This window comes from Protomyctophum parallelum (genome assembly GCF_964188405.1).
Source record: "Protomyctophum parallelum genome assembly, chromosome: 4".
In the NCBI taxonomy this organism is placed as follows: domain Eukaryota; kingdom Metazoa; phylum Chordata; class Actinopteri; order Myctophiformes; family Myctophidae; genus Protomyctophum; species Protomyctophum parallelum.
Genome location: NC_139700.1, coordinates 45,291,198 through 45,311,974, shown reverse-complemented (window position 1 = coordinate 45,311,974; position 20,777 = coordinate 45,291,198). Strand labels below are relative to the sequence as shown.

The 20,777-nt window shown below is 39.7% G+C and overlaps 1 protein-coding gene across 1 annotated transcript in view; it reads right to left on the bottom strand.

The window, feature by feature from the left end:
* Window positions 1-20,777, bottom strand: part of reln (reelin) — a 146,760-nt gene that overhangs the window by 104,209 nt on the left and 21,774 nt on the right. Inside the window, exons 18-23 of the mRNA XM_083762828.1 lie at window positions 20,540-20,652; window positions 19,243-19,380; window positions 18,027-18,213; window positions 17,207-17,412; window positions 16,857-17,028; window positions 15,793-15,996 (exon numbers count right to left, since the gene is read on the bottom strand). Of these exons, the coding sequence (XP_083618954.1) occupies window positions 15,793-15,996; window positions 16,857-17,028; window positions 17,207-17,412; window positions 18,027-18,213; window positions 19,243-19,380; window positions 20,540-20,652 (1,020 nt within the window). The remainder of the gene's footprint in view (window positions 1-15,792; window positions 15,997-16,856; window positions 17,029-17,206; window positions 17,413-18,026; window positions 18,214-19,242; window positions 19,381-20,539; window positions 20,653-20,777) is intronic.

Sequence of the window (20,777 nt, the reverse complement as noted above, 5' to 3'; positions counted from 1 at the left end):
AAATGTTGTCTCTCACCTGCACAACAGACTGTGATTCTGTATTATGCTGCTGTTCATTTCTGCTGCAAATGTTTCTCTACTTGGAGATGAGGCACTTCTCTCTATTTTAATTCCCATTTTGACCATGCACCTTATTATATGTATTTATTTTAGGCTACATTTAATATTGCACTTGATCGTTTATATTGTATATATCAGTACTGTATATGACACTTTTTAATAGACATTTCATATTAGACATTGTGGCACAACTAAGTGAATGTGAATGTATGATTAGTGACACAGAAATGAAGGTTTTTCTCCCATCATCAGCCGGTATAGCCTACAGTAGTGTTCAAATGGCAAGTTCTCTGGTTGTCATTACAGATGTGTCTGCATTCCAACTGAGATTGAAGAAATTAGCACATTATATAATGTATTTTCTCTGTTGTAAGACCAGTAAAACCAGGCCTTTCCTCCTCCATAATACTGTTGATCAATTGTATTATTATCACATTTCACATTATGAAAGCATAATAATGATGTTAGTGAAGTAGGTATGGAGACTTCTGTTACTGAACAAACCATATAGCCTATCAATGATTACTAGAGCTATTTTAACAGAACATATCCCTTACAACACCATTAACATTTCACAAAGGATAATAAAAAGTTCCATGTGATGATAGACCTATTTCTGTAGTTCTGTTGAAACTCATCAGAGTCAAAGAGGTGTAAAATGGTCTCAGTTCATCCATAATGTGATCATTAACAGGTGATCTGTCAGACAACCAGTAACCATTAACATGTTTAATATCTGCATTTGAATGCATTGTCTATAGTGAATGAAGCATCAGCCATCATCATTTAGCATGTTTTAACCTGGGAAAGAATGTGGGGTTTGTTCACTATTTAGCATTAACATTTGTTTTAATAAAGTGCAGCTACAAGCCTATTGAAACTAATTCCACAAGTGCTCCTCATTCCCTCCCATGAGGTGAATGAACAAAGAAGCTTGGCTAAGCAAAAACACAACGGCTGTGATATTTTAATTCCCATTTTGACCATGCACCTTATTATATGTATTTCTTTTACATTTTATATTTAATATTGCACTTGATCGTTTATATTGTATATATCAGTACTGTATATGACATTTTATATTATACATTGTGGCACAACTAAGTGAATGTTGTGATGTATGATTAGTGACACAGAAAATAAGGTTTTTATCCCATCCTCAGCCAGTATACAGTAGTGTTCAAATGGCCAGTTCTCTGGTTGTCATTACAGATTTGTCTGCATTCAACTGAGATTGAAGAAATTAGCACGTTTTTGTATATAATAATTGTCTCTGTTGTAAGCACACGTGAGCATTTTTTAAACAAAACCAGGCCTTTCCTCCTCCATAATACTGTTGATCAATTGTATTATTTGTATTATTATACTGCCTGTCACGTGTGGAGCAATAGAAAGCTCCTATTGTAAAGGGATTCTGTATTGTATATTTGAATGTATTGTACCTTTTAAAGTTTTTTGATTCATGGGTTTTTTATTATTGTATAGATCGATTTAGTTTAACTTGATAATGGATTTTCTTATTGGACTTTTTTTTTTACCTTTTAAATTAGACATAGCCTGTGACAGGGAAGAAATTAGCACAACATCACTTTTTGAAAATATTCTTTTCTGGTGACAAATGATGTTGTAATTGTTGGATGCAGTAAAATGTGTTACTGAACTCTGACTCATAGCCGATGTTCAACTGAATGGGAGGGAGAGATGCAGGACAAGACAACCAGGCTGGCAAATATCCCTGTGTAATCCCTGGATATAGGTTTAATAATCAGTTGTTGATGGCCGATGCTCCACTGGGAGCAACAGGCCTAAGTAAAGTAAGTATGTTGTAATTGTTGGATACAATAAAACGTGTTACAAAATACATACTGTGTCTGTACATTCTTATATATTGTGTCTTCAGCCATTTGTGGAGGGGCGCTTTGACAATATACTAATTTGTTGTCAGGCATTGACCAGTCCTGTACAGAAACCCCATCACTGTTTGTTTTTTTGTAGGCCTCAAGATCAGGTAGATTATAATTATAGTCACTAATGTACACAGTTTTTAAATGTACAAATATTTATTTCCAAAAAATACACAATTAATAGGTAGTTCAACACTAGTCAACTAGTCAAAAAGACTAGAAGTGAATGCCCTAGCCTCTGCCTTGTACACGCATGATGGCTTTAAACAGGCGTGCCACGTGCATGCGTGTGCACCTTAAACTGCAGTGTGTATCCAGGTCCAGGTCTCGCGTGACGGCCACCCTGTCTCTGTCAGTAAAGAGTAAATCCACTAGTCTACCTTGTTGGTACTAGTTGACGAGTTGATAAGAAGAACCACCTGAACAGCGGTTTTGCCAATGTGACACTGGTATACAAAACGAACAGCACGTATACTGGTGTGTCCCCTCACACAAGATACTGTGTCAGAGTGACCACTCAGTTCACACAGGTGTGATTTTGTATTATTGTTTGGACCCAATGTTTTATACATTTGTGTCAATAAAGTAACTAACTAACTATACACTTACATGTGTGATATTATCTGCTGCTAAATGTTGTCTCTCACCTGCACAACAGACTGTGATTCTGTATTATGCTGCTGTTCATTTCTGCTGCAAATGTTTCTCTACTTGGAGATGAGGCACTTCTCTCTCTTGATTGTTTATATTGAATATACCAGTACTGTATATGACACTTTTAATATACATTTTTTATTAGACATTGTGGCACAACTAAGTGAATGTTGTGATGTATGATTAGTGACACAGAAAATAAGGTTTTTCTCCCATCCTCAGCCAGTATACAGTAGTGTTCAAATGGCCAGTTCTCTGGTTGTCATTACAGATTTGTCTGCATTCCAACTGAGATTGAAGAAATTAGCATATGTTTTTGTATAATGTATTTTCTCTGCCATAAGCACAAGTGAGCATATCAATGATTACTAGAGCTATTTTAACAAAACGTATCCCTTACAACACCATTAACATTAACAAAGGATAATAAAAAGTTCCATGTGATGATAGACCTATTTCTGTAGTTCTGTTGAAACTCATCAGAGTCAAAGAGGTGTAAAATGGTCTCAGTGCATCCATAATGTCAATCATTAACAGGTGATCTGTCAGACAACCAGTAACCATTAACACGTTTAATATCTGCATTTGAATGCATTGTCTATAGTGAATGAAGCATCAGCCATCATCATTTAGCATGTTTTAACCTGGGAAAGAATGTGGGGTTTATTCACTATTTAGCATTAACATTTTATTTAATAAAATGTGTATAGATCGATTTTGTTTAACTTGTTAATGGATTTTCTTATTGGGGTTTGTTTTACCTTTAAAATTAGACATTGTCTGTGACAGGGAAGAAATTAGTACAAAATCACATTTTTACATATTTTTCTGGTGACATAATTTATGTTGTAAGTATGGATGCAATAAAAACGTGTTACAAAATACATACTGTGTCTGTACATTCTTATATATTTTGTCCACAGCCATTTGTGGAGGGGCGCTTTTGACAATACTAATTTGTTGTCAGGCATTGACCAGTCCTGTACAGAAACCACTGTCTTCTAAAGTCGAAACAAATTGAAATTACATTGCAACTTAATAAAATAAAAAAATAAAAGTACAGGGTGTGCAGGGGTTGTGGCAGTTTGTGTTGTGGAAGACAAATAGTGTTTGTGAATGTGGAGCAATCCTCTTAATGGTTCTGCTGCAGTAACAATTAATTAATTCATATCCACTTATTTAATATTATTAGACTGTACATATATTATCCAGATTTTATTGTATCTCAAAGGGTATTCCCAATAAAGAATTTCAATCATCATAGTCAGATACTATATATTGGATGTAGATAGATTCATATATTAAATATGAAGTTTACAAAGCAATCTCACAGCACGACCTGGGGGAGGAGTCAGAGAGGGGTGGAGGACATGCAGCAGTTTGTTAGGTTGTGATTGGTGGCTGATGATTCTATTGTTCTCCTCTTTGGCCAATCAACACCAAGCAGTTAGTGGTTCCACCTCAGCCTCTCTAGTATAAGAAGAGTGTGTAGTTGTCTGTTCTCCACAACTCCTCCAGGATATCAATCATTTCTGACTGTGGACTCCAGACTTGAAGCAAAGATGGACTCTCTCAACACCACCTCAAACGATTCTGCTCAACAGGGAGGACCCAATGATCACCAAGACCTCTGTAAGTTGCTTAATGTGTCTATATGGATATACAGCATGCCATAAGGATGTTTTTCTCTAGTCGTTTGTTTTGATTTATTTTAGCATTGACTACCTGTTTTATGTATTTTCGAAAATAGAAAACGATTGTATAATCAAATTATAAATGGATGCTAAATTGATAATTAGGTACATTAACGTCACACTAAACTTTAGTTTAAGTCTAAACAACATTTCCTTTGTTTTTCTTTCCAATTCAGTGTTGCATCAGTCTGGTTTCCCTGTTTTACCAGAGGTGAATGAACAAAGAAGCTTGGCTAAGCAAAAATGCCACTGCTGTGATCAGTGTGGAAAACGCTTCCCTGCAATGTCTAAACTTAAAACACACCAGAGAATTCACACTGGAGAGAAGCCATATGGATGTGATCAGTGTGGACAACACTTTTCTACAATGGGACACCTTAAAACACACCAGAGAATTCACACCGGCGAGAAACCCTATGGATGTGATCAGTGTGGACAACACTTCTCTCAAATGGCACACCTTAAAAGCCACCAGAAAATTCACACCGACGAGAAACAAAGAAGCTTGGCTAAGCAAAAACACAACGGCTGTGATATTTTAATTCCCATTTTGACCATGCACCTTATTATATGTATTTCTTTTACATTTTATATTTAATATTGCACTTGATCGTTTATATTGTATATATCAGTACTGTATATGACATTTTATATTATACATTGTGGCACAACTAAGTGAATGTTGTGATGTATGATTAGTGACACAGAAAATAAGGTTTTTATCCCATCCTCAGCCAGTATACAGTGTTCAAATGGCCAGTTCTCTGGTTGTCATTACAGATTTGTCTGCATTCAACTGAGATTGAAGAAATTAGCACGTTTTTGTATATAATAATTGTCTCTGTTGTAAGCACACGTGAGCATTTTTTAAACAAAACCAGGCCTTTCCTCCTCCATAATACTGTTGATCAATTGTATTATTTGTATTATTATACTGCCTGTCACGTGTGGAGCAATAGAAAGCTCCTATTGTAAAGGGATTCTGTATTGTATATTTGAATGTATTGTACCTTTTAAAGTTTTTTGATTCATGGGTTTTTTATTATTGTATAGATCGATTTAGTTTAACTTGATAATGGATTTTCTTATTGGACTTTTTTTTTTACCTTTTAAATTAGACATAGCCTGTGACAGGGAAGAAATTAGCACAACATCACTTTTTGAAAATATTCTTTTCTGGTGACAAATGATGTTGTAATTGTTGGATGCAGTAAAATGTGTTACTGAACTCTGACTCATAGCCGATGTTCAACTGAATGGGAGGGAGAGATGCAGGACAAGACAACCAGGCTGGCAAATATCCCTGTGTAATCCCTGGATATAGGTTTAATAATCAGTTGTTGATGGCCGATGCTCCACTGGGAGCAACAGGCCTAAGTAAAGTAAGTATGTTGTAATTGTTGGATACAATAAAACGTGTTACAAAATACATACTGTGTCTGTACATTCTTATATATTGTGTCTTCAGCCATTTGTGGAGGGGCGCTTTGACAATATACTAATTTGTTGTCAGGCATTGACCAGTCCTGTACAGAAACCCCATCACTGTTTGTTTTTTTGTAGGCCTCAAGATCAGGTAGATTATAATTATAGTCACTAATGTACACAGTTTTTAAATGTACAAATATTTATTTCCAAAAAATACACAATTAATAGGTAGTTCAACACTAGTCAACTAGTCAAAAAGACTAGAAGTGAATGCCCTAGCCTCTGCCTTGTACACGCATGATGGCTTTAAACAGGCGTGCCACGTGCATGCGTGTGCACCTTAAACTGCAGTGTGTATCCAGGTCGCAGGGCCAGGTCTCGCGTGACGGCCACCCTGTCTCTGTCAGTAAAGAGTAAATCCACTAGTCTACCTTGTTGGTACTAGTTGACGAGTTGATAAGAAGAACCACCTGAACAGCGGTTTTGCCAATGTGACACTGGTATACAATATGGATGTGATCAGTGTGGACAACACTTCTCCCACATGGTAAGCCTTAAAACACACCAGATAATTCACACAGTAGTGACATAAAACCAAAGCCATTGTCCCACAGGGGGAAATATGGCATGCCTCTGCTAGGGCATTAAGCACACCAGAGTAAATCCACTAGTTGATATGAAGAACCACCTGAACAGCGGTTTTGCCAATATGAGACTGGTATACAAAACAAACAGCACATACTGGTGTGTCCCCTCACACAAGATATCAGAGTAAAATATGGACATGAGGTTATTGATTTGAACTCACTCTTTGTGGGCACTAACAGAGAGGCTTTGTGTATGCTACATGCGTGCCTGTCACGTGTGGAGCAATAGAAAGCTCCTGTTGTAAAGGGATTCTGTATTGTATATTTGAATGTATTGTACCTTTTAAAGTTTTTTGATTCATGGGTTTTTTATTATTGTATAGATCGATTTTGTTTAACTTGTTAATGGATTTTCTTATTGGACTTTTTTTACCTTTTAAATTAGACATAGCCTGTGACAGGGAAGAAATGAGCACAAAATTACATTTTGTACATATACTTTAGGTGACATATGGGAGGGAGAGATGCAGGACAAGACAACCAGGCTGTCAAATATCCCTGAGTAATCCCTGGGTATAGGTTTAATAATCAACCAAAAGAAGACCAACATAATGTCAATCAACACCCAGAACAATAACACAATTACAGTAGGCGACGAACCAATTCAGGCAGTCGACTCCTTCACCTACTGTACCTCGGCAGCATTTTAGATAAGCAGGGCGGAACAGAGAGCGATGTCACAGCTAGAGTAGGTAAAGCTAGAGCAGCCTTCATCATCGAGAAGAGTTGTTGATGGCCTATGCTCCACTGGGAGCGACGGGCCTAAGTAAAGTAAGTATGTTGTAATTGTTGGATGCAATAAAACATGTTACAAAATACATATGTGTCTGTACATTCTTATATATTGTGTCTATACAGCCATTTGTGGAGGGGCGCTTTGACAATATACTAATTTGTTGTCAGGCATTGACCAGTCCTGTACAGAAACTAAATCACTGTTTTGTTTTTTTGTAGGACTCAAGATCAGGTAGATTATAATTATAGTCACCAATGTACACAGTTTTTAAATATTTTTTTTACAAATATTTTTTTCCAAAAAATACGCAATTAATAGGTAGTTAAACACTAGTCAACTAATAAAAATGACTAGAAGTGAATGCCCTATAGCCTCTGCCTTGTACACGCATGATGGCTTTAAACAGGCGTGCCACATGCATGCGTGTGCACCTTAAACTGCAGTGTGTATCCGGGTCGCAGGGCCAGGTCTCGCGTGACGGCCACCCTGTCTCTTTCAGTAAAGAGTAAATCCACTAGTCTACCTTGTTGGTACTAGTTGATAAGAAGAACCACCTGAACAGCGGTTTTGCCAATGTGAGACTGGTATACAAAACGAACAGCACGTATACTGGTGTGTGTCCTCACACAAGATACCGTGTCAGAGTGACCACTCAGTTCACACAGGTGTGATTTTTTATTATTGTTTGGACCCAATGTTTTATACATTTGTGTCAATAAATTAACTAACTAACTATACACTTACATGTGTGATATTATCTGCTGCTAAATGTTGTCTCTCACCTGCACAACAGACTGTGATTCTGTATTATGCTGCTGTTCATTTCTGCTGCAAATGTTTCTCTACTTGGAGATGAGGCACTTCTCTCTATTTTAATTCCCATTTTGACCATGCACCTTATTATATGTATTTATTTTAGGCTACATTTAATATTGCACTTGATCGTTTATATTGTATATATCAGTACTGTATATGACACTTTTTAATAGACATTTCATATTAGACATTGTGGCACAACTAAGTGAATGTGAATGTATGATTAGTGACACAGAAATGAAGGTTTTTCTCCCATCATCAGCCGGTATAGCCTACAGTAGTGTTCAAATGGCAAGTTCTCTGGTTGTCATTACAGATGTGTCTGCATTCCAACTGAGATTGAAGAAATTAGCACATTATATAATGTATTTTCTCTGTTGTAAGACCAGTAAAACCAGGCCTTTCCTCCTCCATAATACTGTTGATCAATTGTATTATTATCACATTTCACATTATGAAAGCATAATAATGATGTTAGTGAAGTAGGTATGGAGACTTCTGTTACTGAACAAACCATATAGCCTATCAATGATTACTAGAGCTATTTTAACAGAACATATCCCTTACAACACCATTAACATTTCACAAAGGATAATAAAAAGTTCCATGTGATGATAGACCTATTTCTGTAGTTCTGTTGAAACTCATCAGAGTCAAAGAGGTGTAAAATGGTCTCAGTTCATCCATAATGTGATCATTAACAGGTGATCTGTCAGACAACCAGTAACCATTAACATGTTTAATATCTGCATTTGAATGCATTGTCTATAGTGAATGAAGCATCAGCCATCATCATTTAGCATGTTTTAACCTGGGAAAGAATGTGGGGTTTGTTCACTATTTAGCATTAACATTTGTTTTAATAAAGTGCAGCTACAAGCCTATTGAAACTAATTCCACAAGTGCTCCTCATTCCCTCCCATGAGGTGAATGAACAAAGAAGCTTGGCTAAGCAAAAACACAACGGCTGTGATATTTTAATTCCCATTTTGACCATGCACCTTATTATATGTATTTCTTTTACATTTTATATTTAATATTGCACTTGATCGTTTATATTGTATATATCAGTACTGTATATGACATTTTATATTATACATTGTGGCACAACTAAGTGAATGTTGTGATGTATGATTAGTGACACAGAAAATAAGGTTTTTATCCCATCCTCAGCCAGTATACAGTAGTGTTCAAATGGCCAGTTCTCTGGTTGTCATTACAGATTTGTCTGCATTCAACTGAGATTGAAGAAATTAGCACGTTTTTGTATATAATAATTGTCTCTGTTGTAAGCACACGTGAGCATTTTTTAAACAAAACCAGGCCTTTCCTCCTCCATAATACTGTTGATCAATTGTATTATTTGTATTATTATACTGCCTGTCACGTGTGGAGCAATAGAAAGCTCCTATTGTAAAGGGATTCTGTATTGTATATTTGAATGTATTGTACCTTTTAAAGTTTTTTGATTCATGGGTTTTTTATTATTGTATAGATCGATTTAGTTTAACTTGATAATGGATTTTCTTATTGGACTTTTTTTTTTACCTTTTAAATTAGACATAGCCTGTGACAGGGAAGAAATTAGCACAACATCACTTTTTGAAAATATTCTTTTCTGGTGACAAATGATGTTGTAATTGTTGGATGCAGTAAAATGTGTTACTGAACTCTGACTCATAGCCGATGTTCAACTGAATGGGAGGGAGAGATGCAGGACAAGACAACCAGGCTGGCAAATATCCCTGTGTAATCCCTGGATATAGGTTTAATAATCAGTTGTTGATGGCCGATGCTCCACTGGGAGCAACAGGCCTAAGTAAAGTAAGTATGTTGTAATTGTTGGATACAATAAAACGTGTTACAAAATACATACTGTGTCTGTACATTCTTATATATTGTGTCTTCAGCCATTTGTGGAGGGGCGCTTTGACAATATACTAATTTGTTGTCAGGCATTGACCAGTCCTGTACAGAAACCCCATCACTGTTTGTTTTTTTGTAGGCCTCAAGATCAGGTAGATTATAATTATAGTCACTAATGTACACAGTTTTTAAATGTACAAATATTTATTTCCAAAAAATACACAATTAATAGGTAGTTCAACACTAGTCAACTAGTCAAAAAGACTAGAAGTGAATGCCCTAGCCTCTGCCTTGTACACGCATGATGGCTTTAAACAGGCGTGCCACGTGCATGCGTGTGCACCTTAAACTGCAGTGTGTATCCAGGTCCAGGTCTCGCGTGACGGCCACCCTGTCTCTGTCAGTAAAGAGTAAATCCACTAGTCTACCTTGTTGGTACTAGTTGACGAGTTGATAAGAAGAACCACCTGAACAGCGGTTTTGCCAATGTGACACTGGTATACAAAACGAACAGCACGTATACTGGTGTGTCCCCTCACACAAGATACTGTGTCAGAGTGACCACTCAGTTCACACAGGTGTGATTTTGTATTATTGTTTGGACCCAATGTTTTATACATTTGTGTCAATAAAGTAACTAACTAACTATACACTTACATGTGTGATATTATCTGCTGCTAAATGTTGTCTCTCACCTGCACAACAGACTGTGATTCTGTATTATGCTGCTGTTCATTTCTGCTGCAAATGTTTCTCTACTTGGAGATGAGGCACTTCTCTCTCTTGATTGTTTATATTGAATATACCAGTACTGTATATGACACTTTTAATATACATTTTTTATTAGACATTGTGGCACAACTAAGTGAATGTTGTGATGTATGATTAGTGACACAGAAAATAAGGTTTTTCTCCCATCCTCAGCCAGTATACAGTAGTGTTCAAATGGCCAGTTCTCTGGTTGTCATTACAGATTTGTCTGCATTCCAACTGAGATTGAAGAAATTAGCATATGTTTTTGTATAATGTATTTTCTCTGCCATAAGCACAAGTGAGCATATCAATGATTACTAGAGCTATTTTAACAAAACGTATCCCTTACAACACCATTAACATTAACAAAGGATAATAAAAAGTTCCATGTGATGATAGACCTATTTCTGTAGTTCTGTTGAAACTCATCAGAGTCAAAGAGGTGTAAAATGGTCTCAGTGCATCCATAATGTCAATCATTAACAGGTGATCTGTCAGACAACCAGTAACCATTAACACGTTTAATATCTGCATTTGAATGCATTGTCTATAGTGAATGAAGCATCAGCCATCATCATTTAGCATGTTTTAACCTGGGAAAGAATGTGGGGTTTATTCACTATTTAGCATTAACATTTTATTTAATAAAATGTGTATAGATCGATTTTGTTTAACTTGTTAATGGATTTTCTTATTGGGGTTTGTTTTACCTTTAAAATTAGACATTGTCTGTGACAGGGAAGAAATTAGTACAAAATCACATTTTTACATATTTTTCTGGTGACATAATTTATGTTGTAAGTATGGATGCAATAAAAACGTGTTACAAAATACATACTGTGTCTGTACATTCTTATATATTTTGTCCACAGCCATTTGTGGAGGGGCGCTTTTGACAATACTAATTTGTTGTCAGGCATTGACCAGTCCTGTACAGAAACCACTGTCTTCTAAAGTCGAAACAAATTGAAATTACATTGCAACTTAATAAAATAAAAAAATAAAAGTACAGGGTGTGCAGGGGTTGTGGCAGTTTGTGTTGTGGAAGACAAATAGTGTTTGTGAATGTGGAGCAATCCTCTTAATGGTTCTGCTGCAGTAACAATTAATTAATTCATATCCACTTATTTAATATTATTAGACTGTACATATATTATCCAGATTTTATTGTATCTCAAAGGGTATTCCCAATAAAGAATTTCAATCATCATAGTCAGATACTATATATTGGATGTAGATAGATTAATATATTAAATATGAAGTTTACAAAGCAATCTCACAGCACGACCTGGGGGAGGAGTCAGAGAGGGGTGGAGGACATGCAGCAGTTTGTTAGGTTGTGATTGGTGGCTGATGATTCTATTGTTCTCCTCTTTGGCCAATCAACACCAAGCAGTTAGTGGTTCCACCTCAGCCTCTCTAGTATAAGAAGAGTGTGTAGTTGTCTGTTCTCCACAACTCCTCCAGGATATCAATCATTTCTGACTGTGGACTCCAGACTTGAAGCAAAGATGGACTCTCTCAACACCACCTCAAACGATTCTGCTCAACAGGGAGGACCCAATGATCACCAAGACCTCTGTAAGTTGCTTAATGTGTCTATATGGATATACAGCATGCCATAAGGATGTTTTTCTCTAGTCGTTTGTTTTGATTTATTTTAGCATTGACTACCTGTTTTATGTATTTTCGAAAATAGAAAACGATTGTATAATCAAATTATAAATGGATGCTAAATTGATAATTAGGTACATTAACGTCACACTAAACTTTAGTTTAAGTCTAAACAACATTTCCTTTGTTTTTCTTTCCAATTCAGTGTTGCATCAGTCTGGTTTCCCTGTTTTACCAGAGGTGAATGAACAAAGAAGCTTGGCTAAGCAAAAATGCCACTGCTGTGATCAGTGTGGAAAACGCTTCCCTGCAATGTCTAAACTTAAAACACACCAGAGAATTCACACTGGAGAGAAGCCATATGGATGTGATCAGTGTGGACAACACTTTTCTACAATGGGACACCTTAAAACACACCAGAGAATTCACACCGGCGAGAAACCCTATGGATGTGATCAGTGTGGACAACACTTCTCTCAAATGGCACACCTTAAAAGCCACCAGAAAATTCACACCGACGAGAAACCCTATGGATGTGATCAGTGTGGACAACACTTCTCTCAAATGGCACACCTTAAAAGCCACCAGAAAATCCACACTGGCGAGAAACCCTATGGATGTGATCAGTGTGGACAACACTTTTCTAGAATGGGACACCTTAAAACACACCAGAGAATTCACACTGGAGAGAAACCATATGGATGTGATCAGTGTGGACAACACTTCTCCCAAATGGTAAGCCTTAAAACACACCAGAGAATTCACACTGGAGAGAAACCATATGGATGTGATCAGTGTGGACAACACTTCTCTCAGATGGCCAGCCTTAAAAGCCACCAGAAAATTCACACTGGAGAGAAACCCTATGGATGTGATCAGTGTGGACAACACTTCTCTCAAATGTCCAGCCTTAAAAGCCACCAGAGAATTCACACTGGAGATAAACCATATGGATGTGATCAGTGTGGACAACACTTCTCTCAAATGTCCAGCCTTAAAACACACAAGAGAATTCACACTGGAGAGAAACCATATGGATGTGATCAGTGTGGACAACACTTCTCTCAAATGGCACACCTTATAAGCCATCAGATAATTCACACTGGAGAGAAACCCTATGGATGTGATCAGTGTGGAAAACACTTCTCTCACATGTTAAGCCTTAAAACACACCAGAGAATTCACACTGGAGAGAAACCCTATGGATGTGATCAGTGTGGACAATGCTTCTCTCAAATGAACACCCTTAAAACACACCAGAGAATTCACACTGGAGAGAAACCCTATGGATGTGATCAGTGTGGACAACACTTCTCTCACAAGTCCACCCTGAAAAAACACCAGAAAACTCACACTGAAGAGAAACCTAAATGATTGTGATGTGTGTGGCAAAGCCTTTGGTATATATATATATATATATATATATATATATATATATATATATATATATATATATATATTGTGACCATACAGCTGTATGTATAGATCGATTACGTTTAACTTGCTAATAACTTGCTTTTTTAGCTTTTAAATTAGCACAAAATCACATTTTGTACATATCTTTTCTGGTGACATATGTTGTAATTGTTGGATGCAAAAAATGTGTTACTGAACTCTGACTCACAGCCGATGTTCAACTGAATGGGAGAGAGAGAGAGAGAGAGAGAGAGAGAGACTGTGACCCTATATGCTGATTGTACGGTACGTCAATACATTATAATGCAGTAATACAGATATAATATAGTGGGGCCTAAAGTGACATAAAACCAAAGCCATCGTCCCACAGGGGGAAATATGTCATGCCTCTGCTAGGGCATTAAGCAGAGCGGTAAATCCACTAGTCGACCTTGTTGGTACTAGTTGACTAGTTGATAAGAAAAACCACCTGAACAGCGGTTTTGCCAATGTGAGACTGGTATACAAAACGAACATGCCTGCCTGTCACGTGTGGAGCAATAGAAAGCTCCTGTTGTAAAGGGATTCTGTATTGTATATTTGAATGTATTGTACCTTTTAAAGTTTTTTGATTCATGGGTTTTTTATTATTGTATAGATTTTGAATCGAATTTTTACATATTTTTCTGGTGACATATGTTGTAAGTATGGATGCAATAAAACGTGTTACAAAATACATACTGTGTCTGTACATTCTTATATATTGTGTCTACAGCCATTTGTGGAGGGGCGCTTTGACAATATACTAATTTGTTGTCAGGCATTGACCAGTCCTGTACAGAAACCCCACCACTGTCTTTTTTTTGTAGGCCTCAAGATCAGGTACATTATAATTATAGTCACCAATGTACACAGTTTTTAAATGTACAAATATTTATTTCCAAAAAATACACAATTAATAGGTAGTTAAACACTGGGCTACTAGTCAAATATTAAACTAGTCAACTAGTAAAAATTACCAGAAGTGAATGCCCCAGCCCAGTGTTTCCCAACCTGTGTGCCGTTTCCCACTTTAGTGTGCCGTTTGACATGGCCAGGTTTGATCCGGCCCTCCACTGCAGGGCTCAGTGGGCTGCCATGCGGTCCGGTTTTTCAATTTGCATCATTGTTGCCCATCCCCACCAGTCTAACGACCCTCGTCCATAGAAATGCTAATGTAAGGCTTTGTTTACATGAGGAGAGATCACCTACTCGTCTGGCATGTGCTGTATCAAAAAACACTGCTTGTCTCTGTGCATTCCTAACCTCGCGTCACCAGGCTTCCTAACCTGCTGGTGCGTTCACACGTGCAATGATGCAAAACGCAGTGTGAGCTGATCATGTGGAGCCTGCTTTTGGCTGATGTCAATCTTTGTTGTGGTGGGCTTACAAATCGCCAGGCAGAGCTACGGCATAACAGTAACGGCAGACGAGACAACATTCACGACAGAGAAGCAGATTGGCCGCGCCGGGTCCTTCATGTTTCACGTTGACATACCGTAAATTCATAATTAGATAACTTTCTCAAACGTAACTTTCAAGTGAACTTTATGGAAACTTTAGGGAGAAGTCTTTCTTGCCTGGCTGCGGTGAACAAACACGTGTGATTCAGCGCGTCACAGACACTAGCAGTGAAGACGTTCTTAACTTTCTGCAGTGTGCACTGACTGTGCACAGCATTCACTCAAACTTTGTTGATCACGCGTGACGTGATGGAAGCATTTGTGTTCACATTGGTAGGTCAGGAAATAAAATATATTAATATAAAAAATATATTTGTTAAATATATAAAACTAGCCATCTTGTGTATATGAGAGCAAATATTTTGTTCTGGTTACAAATACATTGTAGCAGCTGTGTGTGTGTGTGTGTGTGTGTGTGTGTGTGTGTGTGTGTGTGTGTGTGTGTGTGTGTGTGTGTGTGTGTGTGTGTGTGTGTGTGTGTGTGTGTGTGTGTGTGTATGTATGTATGTATGTATGTCGTTATGTCATATCATAATGTATATATTGCCCCACCCTGGCAGAAAAAAGGTTGGGAAACACTGCCCTAGCATCTGCCTTGTACACGCATGATGGCTTTAAACAGGCTCAGAACTGTGTGTGTGCGTGCGTGCGTGCGTGCGTGCGTGCGTGCGTGCGTGCGTGCATGCGTGCCACGTGCATGCATGTTTGTGCATGCGTGTTCACCTTAAACTGCAGTGTGTATCCGGGTCGCAGGGCCAGGTCTCGTGTGACGGCCACCCTGTCTCCGTCAGAGCGTCCGAACACCATGGCGGAGGGCGTGGGAGCGCAGAAGGTGATGTTGGTGTCGCCCAGGCCCTCGTTGCCCAGCATCAGCCACACACTCATCTGGTTCAGAGGATAGTCGAACGCTGGCTTCTCATAGAAGTTCTGAAGGAAGAGAGAGAGAGAAGAGAGATATGTTTCTGTACTCCATAGCAGATCACATGTATTTGGATTTTGGAAAAAAAGAACTGTTCTCCTGGTCACATAAGTTAGTTATAGGGTGAGAGCTTAGGGGTTAATTGTTAAGGGTTGAGGGCTGTATTTTGCGTGTCTTAAGGACCAGGTCTTATTACTTAACTTAAGACCTGGAGGCGTGGTCAATGCTCTTTGGCCACTCAGAATAGCCAAATGGCATTGACCACGCCTCCAGGTCTTAAGTGCTTATGGTCGGCCAACATGTCCCTTAATTGCATTTTCTTTCCAGTTCTCCATCTCGGTTCTGGGGGCTTGGGTAAGGTGGGGTTAGGGTTCAAATGTCAGAGGTTACCTGGGGTAAGGTAGGGTTAGGGGTCAAATGTCAGAGTTAACCTGGGGTAAGGTGGGGTTAGGGGTCAAATGTCAGAGGTTACCTGGGGTAAGGTGGGGTTAGGGGTCAAATGTCAGAGGTTACCTGGGGTAAGGTGGGGTTAGGGGTCAAATGTCAGAGGTTACCTGGGGTAAGGTGGGGTTAGGGGTCAAATGTCAGAGGTTACCTGGGGTAAGGTGGGGTTAGGGGTCAAATGTCAGAGGTTACCTGGGGTAAGGTGGGGTTAGGGGTCAAATGTCAGAGGTTATCTGGGGTAAGGTGGGGTTAGGGGTCAAATGTCAGAGGTTACCTGGGGTAAGGTCGGGTTAGGGGTCAGAGGTTACCTGGGGTAAGGTGGGGTTAGGGGTCAAATGTCAGAGGTTACCTGGGGTAAGGTGGGGTTAGGGGTCAAATGTCAGAGGTTACCTGGGGTAAGGTCGGGTTAGGGGTCAGAGGTTACCTGGGGTAAGGTGGGGTTGGCCATGGGGATGATGTGTTTCTCTCTCTCTGACAGGATGATGACATCATCGATGGCCCATTGGTCGTATCCGTCTCCAGAGTGCAGCGGCTGCCACCAGCGGAACCGAGTCGACGGAGTCTTGGACGCCAACGGAAGCTCGTAGTGGACAAACCTGACCAGAAAGAAGCACCGTTGGTTAGTAGTCTTTCGATGGCAACGGTATAGTGGCAACGTAGAAGGGCATTGACCACAAAGTTGACTAGTCGACTTCATTAACACATTTGATGCTAAGGGCTGCCTCATGCAGTCCTATAAGTACAGTTCTAAAGTAAAAGGTGTTTCTTTCTGACCGTGGCTTGGTGAAGTCAGTGAAGTACATCTCAGCGATCAGACTCCAGGTGATTCCTCCATCGTTGGAGTACTGTAACAACACGCCTTCCTCCCGGCTGTCCGCCGCGTTACACTCCGCCCAGTCTCCGCCCACACGCAGGTAGAACTGCACAAACTCCGCCCACTCTGTGTCCAGGTCCCAAGTCATCAGCTGCCTCAGACCAGCCTGAAGAACACGCACGCACGCACACGCACACACAAAAAGTACAGTGTATCATGCATTTTAGTGCTTTTGATGACACCTGGTGGTAGCTCTGTGTCATTACAGTCTGTCTGTCTGTACCCCAAAATTAAAACAAAATACCCCCCCAAAAAAATTCCCAAGGGGGGGCCCTGACTTTTGGACTAGCCCAGGGGCCCTAGGGAGGGTTAATCCCCGACCCTGCTTGTGTGTGTGTGGAGTTTTGATAGTGAAAGTATGCTGAAAGGGTGCATACTTAGTTTAGACTAGTCATTGGTTAGACAAGGGTTAAGGTTAGGTTTAGGTGTGCTGCCCCTGTGGGAGGTTAGGTTGTAAGATTATATGAAAAATAACTTTTGTTGCATTGAAAAGGTTACACAGTATGAGATTAATGGGTGTCGATGTTGATGTTCATTTACCTTGCAGAAGTAAAGTTATTTGTATCATTGCTGTTGAGTAGAAACCTTGTATGCCATTAATTAATGTCCAAAAACTTTCCTTTACACTCTTGGATGATAAACTAGGGCATTCATTTACGAAATATGAGGTTTCTTGTTATAATGTTAAAAGGTGTTTTTTTTCTTATTTTTTTCTTTTACCTTGCTGAAGTAAAGTGAGGACCCGGATGAGACCACCCCACAGCCCAGGTCAGGGGTCACCACCTCTCCACCAATCACCTCCTGCCAGGTGGCCAGCAGTGCATCCTGGGACTCGAAGTCCGACAACACGCTGGAGGAGAGGGGCTGGGAGGGCTGGCAGTCTGCGCCCGAGAAACCTTCATCGCACCTGATTGGATGAGAGACAAAGCTTCGTCACACCTGATTGGATGAGAGGCAAAGCTTCATCACGCCTGATTGGACAAGCCATTTGGCTGCTGTGCATTTTGGGCGGGAACCAGTTTTGGTGTTAGCATTACGTTATGCTTTAGCTATTGAAAAATAGCAGATCTACAAGCTCATATAGCGCGCCACCGAGTGGCGTCAAAATGCGTTAAAGAACCACCATTCTTCTGTGCGTTAGAATCTGGTCTCAGGTCAGAATGGGTTAAGAATAATCCTGGTGCTCCTCTTCTGTCGGGGCATCAGAACCTGACCTTGTTTTGTAATAACTTTGACTTGTCGTTTCCTTGAAATGGATCAGGGTCAGAAGTTTTACTTTTGAATGAATTATTGAATCAGCCCAGCCCAGCACAGCTATAGCATAGAAATGGACAACTGTGTGCCAGTGTTGATTTCGTCGACAAAAAATGTGACGAAAAATGTTCGTCGACTACCTTTTTTCACTGACGAAAACTAAATGGAAACGAAATGAAAACTAAGCTATGGTGACTAAAACTATGACTTAATATACTGACAATTTGGTCAACAAATAAAAACTAGACTAAAATGTTAGGAAGGGACTAGTGGACAAGAGATCCAGTATAAGTCACTTTACACTTAGTTGCATGCTGAAAATAGCAGATTTTCGGCTATTTTCAGCAAATGTAAAAACAGTCATTGCGACGGGATCAAGGCCCGCCAAAATAAAAATTTGTCGAATAAATCAACTGTAGATTAACCCATTCTGAACGGGAACCCATTGTGGTGTTAGCATCATGTTATGCTTTAGCTATTGAAAAATAGCAGATCTACAAGCTCTACGAGCTTGTAGGTCTGCTATTTTTGAAAAATCGAAGAACGACTGACATTTTTTTGAATCTGATCTCGGGTCAGAATGGGTTAATCAGACCAGTGTGTGTCCCAGTGGAAACCTCGTATGAATCTGATCTCAGGTCAGAATAGGTATGTGCAGGTGTGGGTGCGTGAGCTGACTGACCGGCAGTGTCCGTGGTCACACCAGCCGTGTCCGTGACACATGTGGGGACACTGCTGTCCGATGTAGATGTCATCCAGAGCCCACTCGTCCTGTTCCCCGTAGTAGTTCTGAATCCACCGGAACCGAGTGGCGCTGGACCTAGACACACACACAGGCACGCACACACACACACACACACACACACACACACACACACACACACACACGTACACACACACAAAAACAAGATTTCATCATGTGTCGTATGTCAGGTCATAGTGACAGTGATCAATAGGACCAATAGCATGTGAGTCATTTCAACTACAGGTTTTATTTTTATTCCACAAAATGTGGATTTACAGCGAGAGAGCAACGTGTGGTGTGTGTGTGTGTGTGTGTGTGTGTGTGTGTGTGTGTGTGTGTGTGTGTGTGTGTGTGCGTGCGTGTGGGTGTGTGTGGGCGTGCATGTGTGTATTTGAGTACATGTTGCTGCATGTATAGTGAAGATTAATGTTCATAGATGTGTCTATGATGGGTGTGGGGGGGGGGGGGGGGGATTGTGACCCTATGACCCCCATCAACCCACCCCCCTCCCCTCCTCATCATCGCAGGGAGTGCGTACTGCCGTGACCCCGTGACCTCCATGTGCCACAGAATATGGCATTAGAACACCGTTATTTAGGAGACCGCTGAAGGGTGGGGGGTGGGGGGGGGGGGGGGGTGAGGGGTCAGTCACAGTGACCTCACCGAGACCTGCCTATAATAATATGTCTGCTTCTTCAGACTCAGCCTCGCCCCCCTGGCATTCAACTGTCCTCGTATATTATATGAGGTAGGGGGCACCAGCTGGGTGTGTATCATATACAGTGTTGATTTCGTCGACTAAAACTAAGACGAAACATGTCCGTGGACTACCTTTTTCCACTGGCAAACACCACATAAAAAACTAAATAAAAACTAAGCCTTGATGGCTAAAACTATATAGGCCTACTGTCAATTTTGTCAACAAATAAAAACTAGACTAAAATGTTAGGAAGGGACTAGTGGACAAGAGATCCAGTATACGTCATTTTACACTTGGTTGCGTGCTGAAAAATCTACAAACCGATACACAAAGTGTAAAATCAGCCAAAATACATTTTAGTCGACTAAATCAACTGTAGATTTAGTCGACTAAAATCTCATGATATTATTATTTAGTCGACAAAAAACTAGAGTAACACTAAAACATTCCAGGTGACTAAAATGTGACTAAAACTAAGTGAAAACTATTCAAGAGACTATGACTAAAACTAAAATCAAACACTGCATATCATACCAGGTCTTATGAGGTAGGGGCAGGGTGATCCGTCTCCAGTCCTTGAACTCAGACGGGTGATAGACGCTCGGCGCCGTGAACTCCGGACAGCTGGGCATTCCTGGAAGACACGCCTACACACACAGGAAATGACCTCATCAACATAAACACAGCACAAAAAGACAAGCCCCCATAATAAGGGGAGGCTCTCCAACGTCGAAGCACTCAGCCCTCTCTGTTGCTAGTGTAGAGTCTGGAA